Here is a 20,613-nt window from a genome sequence, read left to right on the forward strand (position 1 = left end):
CCAAATCTGTATACTGGGTTCATTAGAAATAAAATAGTGCAAATCTGCTAGAGTTAACAGGTCTTTTACAAGTGTGTACCTATTTATTTATTTTGTAGAGTACAAGTCTCCGCATTATGAGAAGCTAGGATTCGACTTGGTTAAACAACACATGGTGTCAATAGGTTACCCGCAAGAAATCTTGGAATTCGAATATGATCCAGCTTTCCCTGTTAGGTGAGCGCATTTTCCGGATCGAATTATTGGGAAAAATATAATTGTCTTATTCTTTGCAGGGGCCTGTGGTTTGATACTCTTTATGGAAATTTATTAAAAGTGGACGCATATGGAAACATTCTAGTTGCTGTGCACGGCTTCGAATTTTTGAAACAGTAAGACACATTCTCAAATAAATAAGTGTTTCGGCATGCATCTCATTTTTTTCAGCTTAACAAAATAAAACTTTTCTTGCACTTGTAGCTCACGGATTTACGAACTCTACCCTAACAAATTTATAACCCTAGATGAATCGAGGGTCTATGTGCTCAACACGTTGTTCAATTTGCCAGAGACTTATTTGCTCGCTTGTCTGATTGATTTTTTTACTAACTCACCCGATTACGCAATAAACGATACGGGGGTTGTGTGCGGAGAGCTGTTGATGTCGTATCAGTCGGTCTTCCAGGTATACTCCAGTTTATATCATCAGTTGAATAATTTTTTTAAGTATTCGGCTTGTTTAATTATTTTCTAACAACATATTACATTTTAGGATATTAGAAATGCTGTAGATTATGTGCACCTTCGAGGTGAGCTTAAACAACGAACAATCGAGAATTTGGAAAAATTTGTGAAAAAAGATGAAAGACTACCAACGTTTTTGGCTAGGCTTAGAGAGAGTGGAGCCAAGACGTTCTTGCTCACGAATAGCGATTATAATTTTACCGATAAGATTATGAATTATTTATTCGATTTTCCTCATGGGGCTAAGGTAAAGTACAGTATATGATTGTTCATTGATTTTATCAGAAAATCATTATTCTTGCTGATTCACAAAAAGTGTACAACCATAATTTTATTTGAAGCCCGACGAGCCACACCGCAACTGGAAAACCTACTTTGACATCGTAGTAGTAAATGCATGCAAGCCGCTATTTTTCGCAGAAGGAACCATTCTTCGTCAAGTAGACACAAGTACAGGAGCATTAAGACTTGGCATACATACGGGCCCATTCCAGAAAGATCATGTCTATTCTGGCGGATCTTGTGATGTATTTTCAAAACTTATTGGCGCAAAAGGTCAGTAATTTACTTTGATTCATGTTATTAAAAGTGGGTGTCGCTTAGGTTGATCCTATTGTGGCGCAGATCCCCCCTCCATTCGCTCGAGTTGCGAGCGGAGGGCATTTCCGGAGTCTCTCCATCGGAATGGGAATCGCGACCCTGTCCCTGCATTTTGAGCGATGGAATGGTGTATGCGCACAAAAAAAAACCAAGTCCAACGTACAAAATTTAATGGATACCGTGGGGTTTTCCCACGTGACGGGATGCCAGGTACTTCTTTTGGGTAGTACCCCCCTGTTTGCGCGCGATTCTGCGTGCAATGTAAACTACCAAAAATAAAAGCAAACAACAACGAACAAACGGAACAGCAACCAACTACAATTAAGAACATATAAAATAAACTAAAATTACGGGAGTCTGTGGCTCGGGTACCTGTGGCGCGCACAATTGTCCCACGTACCGCGGCGGGCAAATAGTCTTGTCTCTGGGCGCGCACAATAGTCTCGCGGTGGGTTCACAGGTTTACCGGGGGATCAAGGAGCAAGGATGCTCCGGAAAAAACTGGATTTCCTTGAAATCCAGCACTCAAATAAAAGAAATAAAATGGCGTGGCGTGGCGTCGGTAGCCTTCTTTTTTGAGTACCCTGGACTGTCTCCGTACGCGTTTCCTTCGGGACTGGTCCACAGGACTGACCGTACGATCCCTTTTTCCCGACCGCACCCCCGCACCACCCTCGAACCCGGACGCACTGACCGCCACCGCGCACCATTAGTTTAAGGGTGAATGCGAGGGGTGTTTATAGCGGAAAAAGGAATTACAAAAAATAAATTTACTCCGCGGCACTATATTGGGTAATATACAAAAACATTTTTTGATCTGGTGTTCAGGTATCAGGTCGGGATAAAGGTGATTTTAAGATCAAATTGGGAAAAAACCATTTAGGCGGCAAAGATCTATACATATGTACGCTTTGTCCAAAAGAGACGAAATGAACTGACTAGATTCAGTTCAGCTCTTTTAGTTATTGAAATATTTGCAGTTTTTTGAAAGCCGTATTTTTGCGATTTTCTCAACAACTCTATGAAGGCTGGAACGTTGCACAAAATACCGTTGGATAGTGCTTCATGAGTCGGAAATTTTATAAAGAATAACTTAGATAGGAAGTTTTCATTTCAAGGAAAAAAATAAAATGTAAAATTCGAAAAAAGATTTCACTGACCAAAATTTTCGGAAATTTTTTTTTTAAACTCTTACTTGACGGGTTGTTAGATATGGAAAAAAGTTACATGACAAATCGACATGGTTGCTTAAAAAAAACATTCCTATGAGCTACAGGGGGACGACGAAAAAGTTTGTACAGGCCCTTATGGAGGGGAAATTTTCAAAATTTAATAAAAGTGTCAAATGACATTAGAATTGGTTGAAATTGGCACCAATTAGTATTGAAGCAAATACGAATCAACTCCGTGTCAAATCGATTCGATAAATTGGAAGGAAAAACCTTTTATTACTGCGGACACGAGAGCGAAAGTCAAAGAGGAGTAGGTTTCCTAATACGCTCAAGAATGATCAAATTGGAATTGGAGTTGTCAAAGGACTACCGAATCAAAATCATTCAGATATACGCACCAACATCAACCCACGAAGACGAAGAAGTAGAGACTATATGAGGATAACGGGAAAGCACTACACAAAGACAAATTTAATAATGACCTGGTTATTGGCGATTTCAACTCTATTGTTGGGAAAAAGCTATCCGATAACGAACATTTCATCGGTAATCAAGGACTCAGGAGAACAAAGTCCACGAGGAAATATAGTATGCAACTTTCTCGAAAACAAAAGCCTTTATGCAATAAACACCTTCTTTCTTAAATAAACAGAAAGGAAATGTACATGGATGGGCCCTGACGACAGAACACGTAACGAAATCGATTATATTCTATCTTCGTCCAAGAAAATTGTTACCGACATCTTAATTCTAAACTCTTTCAACACAGGAAGCGACCAGTCAGAGCTAAATTATCCATACAGAAGCCGAAAAGATATATTAAACACAACACAGACTCAATAGATAGCAGCACTCTGAAATAAAACAATATCATATAACAAAACGAATCGAAAGCCAAATTAAGCGAAAATGTAAACCCAACAAATATAAATGAAGTGGCAACACACATAAAAACGATAATTAAAGAAACTCAAAAGCACTCAATATCCTAAAGAACAAAAAGAGGAAAACTAACTAAGAGCGGAAACGATTCAGCTGATTGAAAAAAGAACCTTGTATGGCAAAGGCAAACAAAACACAGAAGAATACCGCGATGATACGCAAGGATTTTGAAAGAAACTACAAAACAGAAGTAGAAAATGCAATAGAAAATAATAAGAAAACGAGATGTCTACGAAGGAAGAACGGTAGGAACGAATTAATTGCCCTAAAAGACTCACCGGGAAACCAGAAATATGAAGGAAATGCTAAAGGTCACCAAGGAATTTTACCAAGACCTATACACCTCACAAATAAAGAAAGCAGAAACGATTAAATTTAAGAAAGGGTCGGATGACATCCCCGAAGTTATAGAGGAGGAAATACATGCTCTTAAAACATTAAAATATAGCAAGGCCCCTGGAGGCGACGGCATAGTAATAGAAATGATCAAGGAGGCAGAAGAAACAATCATCCCCATGGGAAACACACTTTTCAACACTTGCTTTGAAACTCAAGAAATACCTGAAACCTGGAACGAATCCATAATCATCCTACTCTACAAGAATCACACATAAATTATTTCCCAGAATCAGTAGCAAACTCGATTATTATCAACCTGTAGAACAGGCAGCATTTAGAAAGGACTTCAGAACATGCGATCATCTCTTGACCTGCAAAATTCTAAATGAGAAAATGACATTATACACAGCCACAATTCCCTCTTCACCAAGGGCTTTGTTGTCTTTCATATCTCCAAGTAGACCCCATGGAGACACTATTAAATCCAATATAAATTCATATCTCGAGATGTAAACAAAAAAAACGACCCTATATGAACATAAGGATAAACGTAGCTGTTGCTGTAATATCGCATGCACTTTTTTCAGGAAAGGACGTATTATACGTAGGTGATCATATTTTCGGTGATATTTTGAAGAGTAAGAAAATTAGAGGATGGAGAACATTCTTAATAGTGCCTGAATTGGTAAGGGAACTGCACGTATGGACTGATAAATGCCAACTGTTCAACGAACTTCAAACCTTAGACGTGAAACTCGGAGAAATGTACAAGTAAGTATCTAAATGTTCACAACGCGAGCACAAGCTAATCACTTCTCAATTTTTTAGAAACTTGGACAGTAGTACGAAGGAAAAGCCAGATATTTCGAAGCTTAGAAGTGCTATTAGGGATGTAACACATAAAATGGACATGTCGTATGGAATGATGGGAAGTCTATTCAGATCGGGATCTCGTCAAACCTTTTTCTCTTCACAAGTAGGAGTTGTTTCAATCAGTTTCTGAATTTCTTCGAACATGTTGTGTATTTTAAGGTTGTGAGATATGCAGACTTGTATGCCGCTACTCATCTCAACTTGCTATATTACCCGTTTTCGTACATGTTCCGGGCACCAGCCATGTTGTTGCCCCATGAGTCGACAGTAGCACATGAACAACATTTTGCCACTGAGCTAATGCCCGACGATGAAGATTCAAGAAGGCAATCTAAGGTAAGACGTTTATTTTGACCATGTCTTTGAAGTGAAATATGTTTTAAGCGCGCTCAGCACTTTTTGTGGCTGTTGAATAAGACTGTGCCGTAACGCTCTTTCAGGTAAAGTCGGCTCGAGTCAACTAAGTAAGAGAGGATCAGTCGAAAAAGCGAGACAGTAGACATAGTTTGTGGGTATTCAATGAGACTGAGCCGTAACGTTCGTCTATATAACGCTCAGTCGAGTAAAGTCCGCTCGTTGACTAAAAATTTATTTCAAGTAGAAAGAGCATCTCACTAGTTTCATTAGCTTTTCTACCTGTCACATTTCATTTTCGCATATACTCGGAAGCAATATTCACTTCAGTTAATTTCAAAAAAATTGTGAATGTGAAATGTGAAAAAAATCTGAATTCAAAATAAAAATATAAAACACGGAAATGTCAAAATTTAACATAAAACGTTTTTTAAATAAATACAACAAAATAAAATAAATATAAATAAATAAAACAACCCGAAGAGCACCGAACAAAATATGCCACGGAACAATGAAACATTTTTCAATTGTAAAGAACAAATTGAACATTTGGAAAGAGACTAAAATTAAATTTAAGGTTTAAAATTACCTTTGGACCGCTAAACCTACATCGTTAAGTGACGGTTGATTGTTTAAGACTCAATTTCAAAGGTATTTAAAAAAGGTTTGGATTACATACGCACATCATACGCTACCATAAAAGCAGGACATTTAAGATATTTCATTTACAGAAAACAAACAACAATTTACTCCATTATAGTGTAAATTGTTATAAGAAACGATTGATAGAGGATTCATGTCATGAGAAGTCATTGGACTTAACTTCTCATGACAATGTTAAAGCCAAACCATTTACTAAATGTTATAGTAACAGATTATAGATAAATTATAGGATGTAAAAAAAAAGGAAAACAAGGTTCTGTGCAAAAGTAGGGCATAACTTGAAATGGTGTAAATATGTTTCAGGTGTTTGAAAGAGCTCAAAGCCAGATCCCTCACATCCGACCCGAGACTCCCCAAAGTCTTACCCATAATCACGACGAAGATTTTAGTGATGAAGATAGCGATGAGAAGAACCTGTCTTCCAAGTCAAACGGCAATGAAAAGTAATAAAGGTAATTTTTGTAAACCGTTTTCGCAAATAAAAATAAATTGAGGTTGTGCATAAAGGATAACATAATAAACCGACCGTTCCTGCCAGAAATAGTTAGGTCTAAAGACTTTTGGGCTCAGTAACAGGTGATTTGTTACAGATTATTTAGTTCTGTTTTAGTGTGTTGCAAATTACATTTAAAATAGTATTGTCTTTCCAGCTGTTTACGCATGAAGTATCTTAAGAGCATTAGTTTGTTGTCATTGAGGCTGTGTTAAGAAACATAGTAAACCTTTACGCCAAGCAAACTGCAAAGACTAAACGCTCATTGTTTTCTTTCGTTTACGAAATCAAAAATATTGTTTTAAGAGATTCAAACAGAAAGCTAATTCTAAGACCTTGTGTAATACATGAAAATGCATATAAACAACGCATACAATTTAGGTGATATTCTGCTAGAGAATTAATAACTTTTGCAAATAAGCAATTTCAAACTGTTTATTTAGGAACTTATTTAGAATTTCTCATCAGAACATCTTGCCTGATGCAATTGAATTTGTACGAAATCTCGTATAGTTTCATGAGGATTATTAAATAAGAAAGTATTTAAGATTAAAATTTTCTCGATTCTAACTAGAATTCATTTTGATCGAGTTTTAAATCATAAATATCCGACTGTTTTGCAAATGTTTGCACATTTGAACATAAATAAAGTTTTACGAGCATTTTACTTAATACGTATTAAGGCTGAGAGTTTTTTTCTATAAATCGTTAAAAACAGTGTACAATGAAAGTTCAATGCACACTGAAAAAAAATGTCAGAATAAGAAGATTGTATTTTTAGTATAGTACGTTAGTTATTGTGCACAAAATAATACATGTTACAACAATTTAAAGTATATCTTGAAAATGCTATATTTTAATGAAAACAAATAGTACCTATAGTTGCTGTAGATTTATTGTTTATAGTATAATATATATTTGTTTTTTTTGAGATTTTAATATAATTTAATTCTTTTATATTAAAGATTGCAACCATTAGTTGGGTATTATTTATATGATTCCAAAACTTACTATACAATTCACCGCATAAAAAATTAACTATTGTAAAATAGTTGTAAAAAGTCAAAAGTTAGCACATATAACATTGACATTAAACAACGTCAATCCTTTCATTCTTGGTTTAATAATTTCATTGGTTTATGTGTATTATAGTTTCACTATTTGTAATGTAGCTGTTACTTACCTTCTAATCGCGCTTCAATACATGAGAACTAAGATAAGATAACTCCCTACATGATTAAGCGGAGCTATTACGTATGGGCCAATGAAAAGGTCGGACCCCTATTTATAACTACTGGTAGATTTAGAAAAAAACGCTCAAACACGCCGACTTTAATTTTTAATATCTCGATCATTTAACAACAAACGCAAATAAAATTGAAACGGTTGATATAGGTATAGAACATCTATTTTATCTACCAAATTTACTACAAACTTTGGGAGAATCGAGAAATGACAAAACTAGTAGGATTTCATTTAAAAATTTAAAGTGTGACGTAGTATCTTGTTTATGAAACACCCTGTATAATGCAATGATAGCCAGCAAGATGTCCCGTTAAAAATCAAAGTTGATGAGCTTTTTTGTCTAAACCTATCAGAAGAGTCATATACAATAGGGATGCGACCTTTTCGTTGGCCCACCGTTGGATATGTAAACGTAATAAAATAACAATATAAAGCAATTAAAAAATGCGCCCAAAATGAACCCGTTTCAAAAAAAATCCTCAACCACCGTCGACATAAAAGCAGCATATAAATATAACATTATTATCTCAAATGGGTTTGCTTATGATTATCGAGTTTTTGGTTATTAAGTTAGTTTTTTTCACACAAACTGACTAAAGTTTTGCAAAAGCTAAACGAGACGAGATTAACTAACATACTTAACTAAATGTTTCAGATTTTTTTCTCAATCACACAGGGCCCTTATCAGTGCCCGAGCATTCAAGCAAGTCACTTATAGAGTCACTTCTGCCTATCAATTTCTTGAAATTCGTTCTATGTAATGCTGTATACTCCGAAGAACTGTCGCTAGAATTTTCGCTTGTATATTGCGGTGACTGAGTATTTGTTTTTTTGGTTGTGGAAGATTCTGCTTCACTTTCACTACTTGAAGATGACTTCTTTCGAGTAGAGTACTGGGTAGCTGTCTTACTTAATGATCTGTTAAAAAAAAATATTATAAAGCAAGAAAACATGTTTTCATTTTTTAGGAAATTACATTCCAAAGAAAATGGCATGAGACATTTCTACAAAATTAACTGTCATTTTTGACATTAAATTTCTAACTTGAATGTGAAATAATTGAAAGATGTGGTTATTATTTGTTACTATGGAAACACTGCTGTCTGTCTTACACTATTTTCTATGGCTAACTTCGATCAACTAAATTGAGAAAGTAAAAATCATTCGGAGACCCTTCAGTTTCGAAAAAATCTAACGATGTGATATCACTGAAATCGTAATAAAATGCTCTCTTCAATAAAGGCATAATCAAATATGGTTACAATTTTAAAAAGCTCAAGTTTCTGTCATATATCAGAATGAATCAAAAATGTTAATTTGTCGAAATGTTTCGTGCCATTTTCTTTGGAATACTGACTGAACTAGGAGTTATTTAAAAATCTGTCTTAAATTCGTTTTTTTTCAACTATCCTGGCACCTGTAAAATTTTGAAAGAAGAAAATTAGTTTCGAGTAGGGTAGTCAAAACTGTAATTATTGTCTATTTAACCTTCGTTGTATCCAAGATTCCTGTACTAGTCATCTAAAAAAACTCACCTGCTAAAAACCCTGCATGCATAATGAGGTAGTCGAAACTTTGAGGTAAGAATCCTTCAAATAGAATTTCCCACATATTATGAATATATAATACGGCAAAACATAGTAAATTTATACATTTTTCGCCAATTATTGTATACCTTACGTTTATGACTGCTCTATAGAAGGTAATAAAATGTTAATTAAAGTTCATAATGAATTTTTTCGCGGCGCTAGCGGAAGTTAAATTGATGACGAAGTCAACTAATTTACACATGTTGGCGGTGTATATTTATAAATCTGAAATGTTGGTACTTACTTAGAGTCTTTTCTGCTTTTTGTATGTAAAGTACGGTGACGACCATTCTCCGGATCAGGGCTTTTTGACTTAAACCGATGCCTTGAATAACTTTCCGGTGACTTGGTGTCTCTTTGCTGGTGTGGATTCTTCGAATTTTTGTGTTTTCGTTGGCGCTTCAAACTTTTCACAATTACACGCTTCTGATGATCAAGCTGTGGGAATAGATCTGCAAAATCACGTTAATTAAATCACAATGGAAACAATAGCTTTCTCATTCCAACCTTGTGACAATTCTAGGGCTTTTTTGGCGGCATTCATTTCAGCCTGTTGAATACTGTGCCCCATTGCGCTCGCTAAACGTCTTCCTCTGAAGTAGACTGCTACCGTATAGACTCTGGTGTTTGTAGGACCTTTACATTCAATCACTCTAAATGGAAAAAATACGGTTTAATATCGACTAAATTCCATTTCTTGCTTGTGAAACTGCTTTAAGGGGTTAGTAAGATGTATTATTTTACAGTCAAATTGGACGTTACTTCCAAAAACAAGCAAGCAGCCAACAGTGAGCTTAAAAAACAACAATTGAAAAGTACAAATTTACCCCAAAATAAAATTTTCGCAATTTAGTAAGAAGTTGAAAAAGTCTCAAGTTAGGCTTTCGCGACCATTGCGAGTCAACATCAATCATTCAGCGTTTGCTTAAAGAAATAGGGCACCGTTCATAACACACAGCTTACTAGACAATTTCCAAGTGCTTACTCTTAATGTTTTATGAGATCAAAATGTTTTGGTCTCATTATATGAGAGAAAAAGATACTCAGAATGGTGTAAATTCTGAAGCGTAACTTACAATCCAAGTATCCAGTAAATTTTTCAGAAACTACAGGAGTTTCAAGTGTTATTTGTGAAGTACCGGTCATTCGGGGCGAAGTCGGACTGTGGGAGCGAACTCTGACAGACCCGTTATTGGTCAATATTTGGAACACATGGTGAGGATTTTATTAATTGTATTTTTTTCTTGCAATTTGAAAACTATTAAATAAACTGTTGCACACTACAGAATTCTAAAAATAAAAAATCCAAATGAGTAATTTTTGTCCGATGTGCTCTATTATTAACCCATGGCAATTTAATTAGAAAATATTGTTTTTTGTCTTAAATAATTGCGTTTTAGTAAAAAAAGTAATTTTATAGAGGTGAAGGCGGACACTATGGTTAGGCAGTATAAAAAATCSGTATTAATTTTAAGAACCACAATTAAGAAAACAAGGCAGAAAAAGTATCAAATAGGCTGCTAAAAATTATAAAATTCTAAAATCCACCTTACACGATACGAAAAGAAAGGATAAAAACGAAGAAACATGGCGGACAGTGTCTAATTTCAGAAGAAGAGAAACTTAATAAGAACAAGCCTCTTACTAGGTGCTAAGACCATTTTTAACGCTTAATAAAGGGTCGTCCGCCTTTCCTGGATTAAAAGGTCATTTGTTTTATTCTGTTATTCGACAAAGGAGACACGGAAAACCTTAAATTATTTTATTGGAAAATTTCTTTCCAAAATTATATTTGTTATTAGGAAAAAACTGAAAAAATCGTCCGGCTTCACCCCGGGCGACGGTGTATAATGTTTAGGAACACCCTATAGATAGAGACCTATTTTTCAGATTTTTAAAAATGTTGATCCTCAAAGGCAATAATGCAATTAGTATGCAAACTATTAAGCAAATTGTTACAGAAACTTACTTGTAAACTGGTATATCAGGCTCCCCTCCATCCATAGTACGTAAGGTTAGGCAGCACTGTTGTAGTTTTGACTTTGGATCATTCCAATCTTGATTCATAATAAAATCTTGAAGTCGTGGAAATAGCGTAACTTGACAGAATAGTTCGCAAAATTCCATACCCTGAAATACATAAAAATATTCAACAGTTCAATAATAGAATTTCAGTATATTTTCGCACTTGATCCACGTAAAGAGCTCCAATAAAAGCTTCTAGTAAATCGGCTCTATCTTTGGTTTTAAGTTCAGGCTTAGGATTGCTGTATAAAGCATATTGAGCCATCCCTAGATCATCGCAAACTACAGCTTGCGTCCTATTATTCACCAACGAGCTTCTAAGTAACTAAAAAATTAATTAAAAAAAACCATATACAACTGGAATAAATTAATGTAAAACTTAATAATCCACACTCACAGATAAATGTCCTTCATGATGCTCTGGGAAGTACCTATATAGATATTCGGAGGCAATGAGTTGTAATACGGTATCACCCAAAAACTCTAATCTTTGATTCGATCCCATAGTTAAGTTGGTGTATCCAACGCTCCTATCGGTGAAAGCTCTAGCTAACAGTCTTATGTGGTTGAATTCGACATTAATGCTCATTTCAAACTCGGTGAGTTTATTCAAGATTTCAAACTTCTGAATCCAGTGTCGATCACCAGTCGGTTCTTGCTCTTGCAATGGATGTGGGGGAAGTTTTACCCAAACCTAAAAGAAAGTCGGTAATGGCTGACTTCAAGCACTAGTTGAGTAGATGATTAGAATTAATCATGAAAAAAGAATTATTTAAGTTCGAAGAATTATTTTTTCCTGTTATTCCTATAAAAAAAACTAATTAAAATATGGGCCAGCGAAGGTATTGCTCGCGTCTCCAAACTTTGTAGTTAACTGTTTAAGGTTTCGACCTGTTCATAGTTGTATATTAATAATAAACAAATTAACAGAAAAATGCGCTTTTTGAAACGACGCACTCTTTTTATTAAAATGTTGAAGCGAATCTTCGGAAATAGAAAATTCCAGAATAGCAGAAAATGCAAATATTTCCAATTATTTGTACATTGCCGTAACATAAAAATCGAATTGTTTTATCAGCAGGAAACTTGCAGAAAAATATATAGGATCAGATAGTTTCACTGTATATAGTTTTAGAGATTTTTGGCTCAAGGACAGTGTAGACGCTTAAAAGGGATTTTTAAATCAAAATTTACCGATTTATTATATTTTCCTTTTCATTTATCACCTTTATTTCTCAGTTTCATACATATGAATGGTGTTCAAAATCTCAGTATCAGAAATGTGTATTTAATATATTTGTTTAATTTATCACACTTGTTACCGTCTTTCTATCCGATATGAGCTCTTTTTTGATAATGTCTATAAGAAATAATGTTATTCCTTCTGTTATGTTCACTATATGTTGAATATGTATGAATTATAATTTTTTTAAATAATGTATGCGTTATATAAACACTACCTAGCTTGCATTCGTTGGATAAGCGATATTTGCTAAAAGGCTTACAACAAAAAATAGTAGTGCAACGTAAGTCTAGCTACTCGCTTGTTTATCAATACTTTTTGCTTGCTTTACATATCAAATCCAACACTGTCTTTCCTTGGAAAACGTAGTAATACTATTTTTAAAAACACTTACATCCACCCTCCTACTGCTTAATGAAAGATAGGAAAAGGCGAATGAAGTGGATGTAAAAATGTGTAGAATCTACTTACATTTCAGCAAATCTACTACAGCGTATATTTCTTAAGGTGCTGAACAGATGGTTGGCTTTAAGTGAAACGCATGTATGCATTGCTACAATTTTTCAATGTCACTCATGCTTTTCGGTGAAAAGCGCAGCCATTTGATGTCTGACAATAAGTTTCTAATACTATTCTATATTAAGCAATCTACCCTGGTACAATCAAATGACCAGACTCTGTGCCAATAATACAATAATAATTGAGCAATTTTTATAGATATTTATGTTTTCTACACGAAATGTGATGAAAATTTGGTTTTGATGATGTGAACTGAAATAATTATCAAATACTGTATATATAAAGAATATGTTATAATTTTATATACGGTGTGTCTGGAACTGGGTTACAAAGCAAATATTGACTGTGATTAGCACTAATCGTTAAGATAGAAAAGTTTCTTAGCATTTGCATGCTTATAGCAACATTTCGTTGGGTGTCGCCATTCTAACAATAGTATAATTAAAGTTTTATTTAGAAAAGTATCTTTTTAGATATTTAGACTTATAGAATTTAGGAAATTCTTTTGAAGTCATCCTGAATGTTGGCAGAGTAGAAAAGGTTTAAGAAATTCAGATTACTTAATATAACAATTAACTTTGGAATCGTATTTTCTCATATCAACTGTGTAATATTTTTAAGTCATTCAGTTTTTCGGATTTAAACCACGTCAATGCAACTAATTTCCGATTTTTAGATGGTTATTATTTTACAAAACAATTCCTAAACATCGTAGTCCATTGGCGTACTCATACGGTACTGATGTGAAAAAAATGTACTTATTTAGGTTTGGTGTTCGTGAATTGAAGTTGACTAGTATTTCAAGTTGTAAATATTTTTGTGAAAAAACTTTAAATTATTTGTTTTAAAGTTTCTCAACACGAAAAATATACCACACAATGCCCTATCATTGATTTAAATATCATCTTTAATTAATGCTAAAATAAATATTAACCAAATTTAGTCAAATTAAAAAAGTGTAGAGAATTTTAACTGATTAAGCACGTCCTTGTCTTTGCTTGGTATTTTATACACGCTTTTAATATGTCTGAAGTATTCTCAAAAAAGTACTTACTTAAGCTCAGTGCATGTAATGCAAGCTAGAAATTACCTTTAATAAGTCTGGATTATCTCTGAACAAAGTATTGGAAAAGACCTGATCGGCAACATCAATTCCTCCGTCTAAGAAAAGGGCGCCCATCAGGGCCTCGAAGCAGTTAGCCATTGCGTGTTTTAATTCTAGATCGTGGCACAAGTCCGAACCATGTGCATAAAGCATAAATTGGTCAAGTTTCAATACTCTGGCCAGAAGAGCAAGATGTTGGTTCTGAACTATTGCAGCCCTGAAAACAAGTTATATGCTAGTTAAGAGTTCTCCATTTGCGAGTTAATTAGTAGTACCTGTACGTGGCAAGACCGCCTTCTTCAAGTTCAGGAAATGAAAAAAATAGATGAATCGACGATAAAAATTCTACAACTGCATCGCCCAAAAATTCCAAACGCTCGTTATGAGTTATATTTGATTCGGTCTCTTCTTGCTTTCCAAATCGCGACATAATGTTTATTAGCGTATTAATCCCTAAATAATAAGAATAAATAAAACATTGAGCAGTCAACATATGTATTCAGGTAGTAAATGTATACCTCTTTTTCTAGTGTTCATGTAATGGATCCTTCGATCTCCATATTCAGGCTGTCTAATACCGCAATTCGTTAAACTATTTCGGGCGTGGTCCGGATTTGTACCAAAATTTTCTCTATATGATGGATGGGTTAGAGCCAGTTGAAGCAATCCGCGATTTTGAAATTTATAATTGAGAGATTCTTCTAGTATATTTAGTGAATTGTGGAATCTTAAGTGACAAACTAATACAGGCATAAGCATTGCATGTTGAACAATATCGCACATTATTCCTGAAATAAACGAAATAATGATGAATAAAGATGTTACGACGAAGAGGTAGAGAAATGGAAAAAAGAAATTCTAGAAAGATCAATATGCACCCGATTAATTAAATATTATATAGGGTGAGTTTTTTTCGATGACTAGTACCGGGAGCTTGGAAACTACAGCAGATACAAAAAGGTTAAATGGACAAAGAATCGCAGTTTTGAATGCTCTACTCGAAACAATTTTTTTTTCAAAATTTGACAGGTGTCGAGATATTTGAAGAAATCTAATTTATGACAGATTTTTAAATTACTTAATTCCGTCAATATTAATCTGACAGGCAAACATTAAATAGAAAAGAAAAAGAAAAGAACATTAAAAAAAATTGCATTCGAAATAAACGTTAATTCTACAAATTAACAGTCATTTTTGACATATGACAGAAACTTGAGTTTTAAATGGCAACCATATTTGATTATGCTTTTATCGAATAGAGCATTTTATTGCGATTTCAGTGATATATCACATAGTCAAGTTTTTTAGAAAATTAAGATTTTTTACTCTCTCACTTTAGTTGATCGCAGTTACCCATGGAAAATAGTATATAAGGCAGACAGCAGTGTTTCCATAGTAACAAATAATAACCACATCTTTCAATTATTTGACATTCAAGTTAGTTAGAAATTTAAGTTAGTTTTATTGTCAAAATGGATTATTCCAATGAAGAAACTCGCGACATGATTGAAACTTACATTAGATGTGATAGAAATGTTGGACGAGCCTAAGGATGAACTATCAAGTGATTTTTAACTAAACTAACAAAATATTGCTATTTTGCAAATTATTATCTCTTAATGAATGGATGTTCGTTTTTCAAAAAAAAAATAGCTTTTTATTGATTTTATAAATAAGTTTTTTCTTCAAAAATCGTCTATATTGTCTTACCTGTCCGATAAAACCCTTCCGCAGAAACTGCTACAGTAACGTCACGTTTCATTTGTCCTTGTGTTCTCATTTCTTGCAGCTTGTTTTCTTTGGCTTCCAGCTTCCTCTTGTCGTCAAAGGTAGGCTTTGACATATTTGCAATAAGATGTCTGAACTTTACATATTCTCTCCAAGCCTTCTGATAATCCGGATTGCCTACATTCAATAATTTAACATCAGCTTTATTTGGATAATATCATAATATTATTTATTACATTATATTAATGTTACCATAATTAGAATGTGGAGTCTGTTTTTTCAATTTATATTCTAGTTAAATTCAAGTAAACTATCATCAGCAGTAAATTCAAAAAACAAAGGAAATAATATTATATCCTACCAGCGTAGCTTAATTGTGGAGGTCGAATACCAAAATGAACAATTTCCGGAAACTTATAGTCTCCCTCTTTTTGCAAGTCAATATTTCGATCCAATTGATCGACACGTACGGAAGATGGTTTTTTTCCAGGACATGTCACCACCATGCCCTTCAATTCGTCAGCAAAATTTTGCCACTCATATTGGGACATTTTCACCATACTTTCCAGGTCGCATTCCTGAATAAGCGGCACAGAACTATCCAGCAGGTATTTTATGACTTGTTGCATGCACAAAATTTCTTTTCCATCTCCTGGCAACTCTCTTACAAATCTCGGCATAAAGTGAAATCGAGAACAACTTTGACTGTCAAGAGGAGTGACCAAATCTAGATCTACCAGTTCTAAGACTTCCTTAAATAGGAACATAGAGAATAAATCGATCTCTGATATGGTAAAATGTTCAGGGAATTTTTCTTCGTAATACAGAATGGTGTATTCGATGTTAAAACGAATTACTTTACAAGGTGGCAGGTTGGGTAATGGAAAATGGGATAGAATCGAAAATCCTTCAAAAATGTATTCGTGCTCGTCGTGCTGGATAATAGTAGGTGCTTTGATCAAAAAGTTTGTTGGGGGAGATATAATAATTCTATAATGGAACAATTTATCAGCATTGTTGGTGAAAATAGAGCATTTTGGAATAGGCAATTCGCCAGGGTAAATTCCATGTCTGATGCCAGATTTCCTTGACTTATAGGAACACCTGCACAAAGGTCCGTCATTCATTTCTCCTGGATCATTATACCACATTTCTGTGTCAAGGCGGTCTGGATGTTGTTGCTTTCTCTGAAGCTCTTCCATAGAATAATCTTCTTCATCAGAAAAGCTACCATTAGAACTGTCCGAATCTGAACTACTGCTTCTGACTTCCGTTTTATGTTTGCACATTCGACGACGATTTCTCCTTGGAGGCGGCTCATACTTTGGCTTAAGCATATTAATGTTTGCAGATCTATCCAATAGCTCATTTTTAAATGATTTACACATTTCAACTAATTTTTCAGAGCCTTTCAGTATTTTAAAATTAGTCTCCTCTCTCTCGTAATACAATTCAGATGGTGTGGACCTGGTCCAAATTTTTCTTTCAGCGGAAATAATATCTTCGTTTTTCTTAACATATTCTTCCAATTTTTCTGTAATCTTCTGTTGGGTATTGCAGTAATTGTTCTTCCATAATTTTAAAATTGCATCTCTTTCGGTTTGAGATGCATGCGATGGATTCGATTTGAAATGAGTAATTTCCTTGTCTCGCGATTTTCTATTTGTTGTTCTATTGTCCTCCCGTCTTGCACAGTAATCTCTGCTTCTTTGCGGACTTCGGTATCTATTAGTCTCCTTTGAATACCTATCTCGTCTATTGCTACGTGAAGTTGTTGCTCTACTTCTACTTCTACTCCTCCTCCGAGAAATACTGCTACGACTACTTGCATAACTTCTGCTTCTAAATGCCCTATTTGAACTATCTGTGCGATGTCTCGATTCCTGTAATAGATGTCTTTATATATACTACATATAAAAAAATACATTTCAAACCTCTGAAGTTGTAGTAGTAACCGATTGCGATACTACTGAACCAGATCTACTTGTTCTATATTTGGAACTAAAACGGTTTGAGGGACCAAAACCTTCTGCAGTTTTATTAGAATGGCAATCTTGCATGTATCCACGTTGGGTGACATTTTCAATGGGAAACGGTGGCGGAATCGTATACTGATTAGGCGAATATCTTTAACAAAAATATGAATTCAATAATTAAATTAAAAACTGATTTTACTGCTGTTATTAGCGAGTTGCTAAAAACAATATTTGGATGCAAATTTAAACAATACTATTGAAATATATTATGCAATGGAATATACAGCCAACTGAACAGAACATAAAAACAGCTGTTCGATTCAAGGTTTTCTCTCAGGACATCGAAGTTGCAGGTGCACACACGAAAAGACAGGTCAGGATCAATAAAGCAATATTAGAGAAAGTTTTCAAATTTTACGTGCGAAACATTTTAAAATTAAGTCAATTTCATCAAGTATAAGCTGAACATAATGGCATTCAACAATATCTAGAACAACTGACTTGACAAGCGATCAAGAGACAGCAAATTCGAATCCCACCGACAAGAAACTGAAGTTATAAACCTTGAAGAATGTACGGTACATTTTACTATAAAACTCTAAGTCGAAGTCTCATTTAAGGTAGTTATTTATTACGCAACGCGAGTTTCGCTCTCATGCATTATAAGACATTATCTGCATAAAATAGTTACAGTGATTAGGGGCTGTCCATAAATTACGTAAGGCATGGGCGGCAGGCATTTCTTACAAATTCTTTTTGCAGTGGAATGTTGCGCCGAAATCTGGATCTGTATGATCAAGTGGATCTGAAGAACCTTATGATGAGACTGATTACCGGAGTCATAATATTATCTTACGAGAAACTCGTCGGACCAGATAATATACTTTATGGGACGCGTTATGGATAGCAAACCACTACAACCCATTCCAACACCGTGTGGGCGATACAGCCACTCTTTCTTGTGCGACCACCAGACAGACAACCGCAAGAGTGCAATAAAATGCAACAAATGCTTGAGACCACACCATACGATCCAGTGCAAGTCACCACTTTTCCCAAATGCGCTGCTTGTAGCAGAGACAAGAAAAAGCAATAGAAGGAAAAAAAGATAAGAAAAAGGAAAAAATAAGAAATTATTATTTGTCTCTGAATTGTAGTTCCGAGGAACATGCAGCTTGGAGCATGAAATGTACAAGAAGACCTACTGCCCTAATTGAAGGCATTCCAAATGTAAAAACAAGACTATAAAAGAACTACCAGAAACGATAACCAACAAATACAAATACAAAAACATGACATTAACAAAACCACAAACTGCACTGCACCTGGCACTTTTTGAAGACTCGTCCATGATAGGAAAAGCAAATTCTCCAATAAACAATAGACCAAATGAATACATCCACTTCACTTTGTTATATGAAAATGAGAAAATTCATGTATTTGAACCACCACATGCACCCCTTCTCACGCATTTTTTTTGTTATATTCATCATCTTGTATATTATAAAGAGACAACCCTTTATATTGAAAACTATTAATTTGAAGTTATTGTGCTCGGGTCTTATGAAAGAATAACTGGACTGATTCCCATTGTAAGCTTTCGAACGAAAAACCTTTTAGGACGCAAGCCACTCGTGACTGCTAAACCTTAGGAAGAAATTATTGTCCACGACGCCCAAAAAATTCACCAGTTTCATATCTTATAAAAGGGAATATATGTTATATGTATTCTATTTTTCTCATCTAAGAATCATTGTCAATTTCATCTGGATTTTAATGCTGGGCCCTGATGATACATAAATAAATGTGCAAAACGTTAGCTGTGGCTATACTTGACGGTGTATCATTTTGGTATTACGTGAAGCTATAGAACATTAGAAAACTTTGAAAGTTAACAAAAGAAGCAAATACTTTTGGCGAAAAACATACTTACGGATATTGTGTATCCGCCACATTAAGAGGCGCACATGCGTATGTTGATTGGACATACCGACCGGCAACATTTTCTTGCGTCCAGTTGTAGCCCCATTGAACGGAAGGTGCTGCTTCGGGGGGAACTGGACAAAAACCATTCTGTTGCGGAGAAGCTGAAGGTATGGTATTATTATACCGTGGCTGATTGTAATACCACTCAGGATTACTCATTTCGCCGCCACTTTCTGTAGATTGTGACTGAAAAAAAGTATTGTAGATATCTATTACGGTTTACGAAGCAAACCACTTTGTTGTTTTTAATGATAAGTTATAATGATGTAAGTTTTCCTGACTGTATTTCGAATTTTAATTTTCAACAATATTTCTGGGTTTCAGTCTTATATTTGTTTAACCGGCATACATACATGTATGTATAAAACGTAGGATGTATTTCGCAGAGGTGAATAATATCACCTGTTCGCGAGTCTCGAAATCATCTCCGGACGGGAATCGAAAATACATTTATTTAGATATCACAATTTATTTATTTTTCCGATGTCGGTGTTTTTCCACCATTATCAGTTTGTCTAATACTAATAGTTGTTTAAATACTTTGTCCATACATATACATGAAATACAAGAACACTTTAAATGTGTGGGCTTTTTTCATAAAAACGGTTGTATTATTTATTAGCACAGCGTGTCATTACTAATTACTAAAACACTTTAAAATTACAATACACCAACATCCAAAAATTCTCTAAAATCGAAAAAAACTGTATACAGGGTTGCTCATTAGTGCGTCAAAGTGCGATATCTCAGTAAATATGAAGTTTACAAGAAAATTCGTCCAACGAAAGTTTTTCACGTTTAAAAGGTCCACATTCTAAAGATACTTTCCAATATATAGGGTGCATCATAAACGTGTGGTAGTTATCAACTCTGGTTTTTTAAATGAAACCCCCCCTTTTTTTGTTATTTTCAGATTGGCCGTTCAATTTTAATTTATGTTCGTTTCAACCGTTTTACCTGAAAAATTTACGATTTCCGAGTTATTCGTAAAAATGTGAAAGTTTTGACAGCTATTGGGTTCCACAGAAATCGATGCTG

The 20,613-nt window shown here is 34.6% G+C and overlaps 2 protein-coding genes across 6 annotated transcripts in view; one reads left to right on the top strand and one right to left on the bottom strand.

Moving 5' to 3' along the window:
- Positions 1-7,137, top strand: part of LOC109535948 (cytosolic purine 5'-nucleotidase) — a 29,299-nt gene extending 22,162 nt beyond the window's left edge. For all 5 annotated transcript variants that reach the window (XM_048670518.1, XM_048670517.1, XM_048670521.1 and 2 more), the window contains exons 3-11: positions 99-216; positions 276-371; positions 460-664; positions 752-970; positions 1,065-1,278; positions 4,364-4,547; positions 4,605-4,752; positions 4,809-4,985; positions 5,970-7,137. In XM_048670518.1, the coding sequence (XP_048526475.1) occupies positions 99-216; positions 276-371; positions 460-664; positions 752-970; positions 1,065-1,278; positions 4,364-4,547; positions 4,605-4,752; positions 4,809-4,985; positions 5,970-6,113 (1,505 nt within the window). In that variant the 3' untranslated portion in view covers positions 6,114-7,137. The remainder of the gene's footprint in view (positions 1-98; positions 217-275; positions 372-459; positions 665-751; positions 971-1,064; positions 1,279-4,363; positions 4,548-4,604; positions 4,753-4,808; positions 4,986-5,969) is intronic.
- A 630-nt stretch (positions 7,138-7,767) lies between these two features.
- Positions 7,768-19,761, bottom strand: LOC109535945 (ribonuclease 3; the record flags this gene model as incomplete). Its single annotated transcript, XM_048670516.1, is given in 13 exon segments — positions 7,768-8,322; positions 9,238-9,445; positions 9,501-9,646; positions 10,963-11,123; positions 11,182-11,343; positions 11,416-11,712; positions 13,871-14,102; positions 14,161-14,338; positions 14,404-14,673; positions 15,596-15,790; positions 15,975-17,496; positions 17,548-17,740; positions 19,523-19,761. Coding segments are annotated over 13 exon segments (4,026 nt in total). The 3' UTR covers positions 7,768-8,072.
- Positions 19,762-20,613: the final 852 nt, after the last annotated feature.

The sequence above is a fragment of the Dendroctonus ponderosae genome, unplaced genomic scaffold (genome assembly GCF_020466585.1).
Source record: "Dendroctonus ponderosae isolate FM_Combo_2020 unplaced genomic scaffold, Dpon_F_20191213v2 Dpon_F_20191213_1, whole genome shotgun sequence".
Lineage (NCBI taxonomy): Eukaryota > Metazoa > Arthropoda > Insecta > Coleoptera > Curculionidae > Dendroctonus > Dendroctonus ponderosae.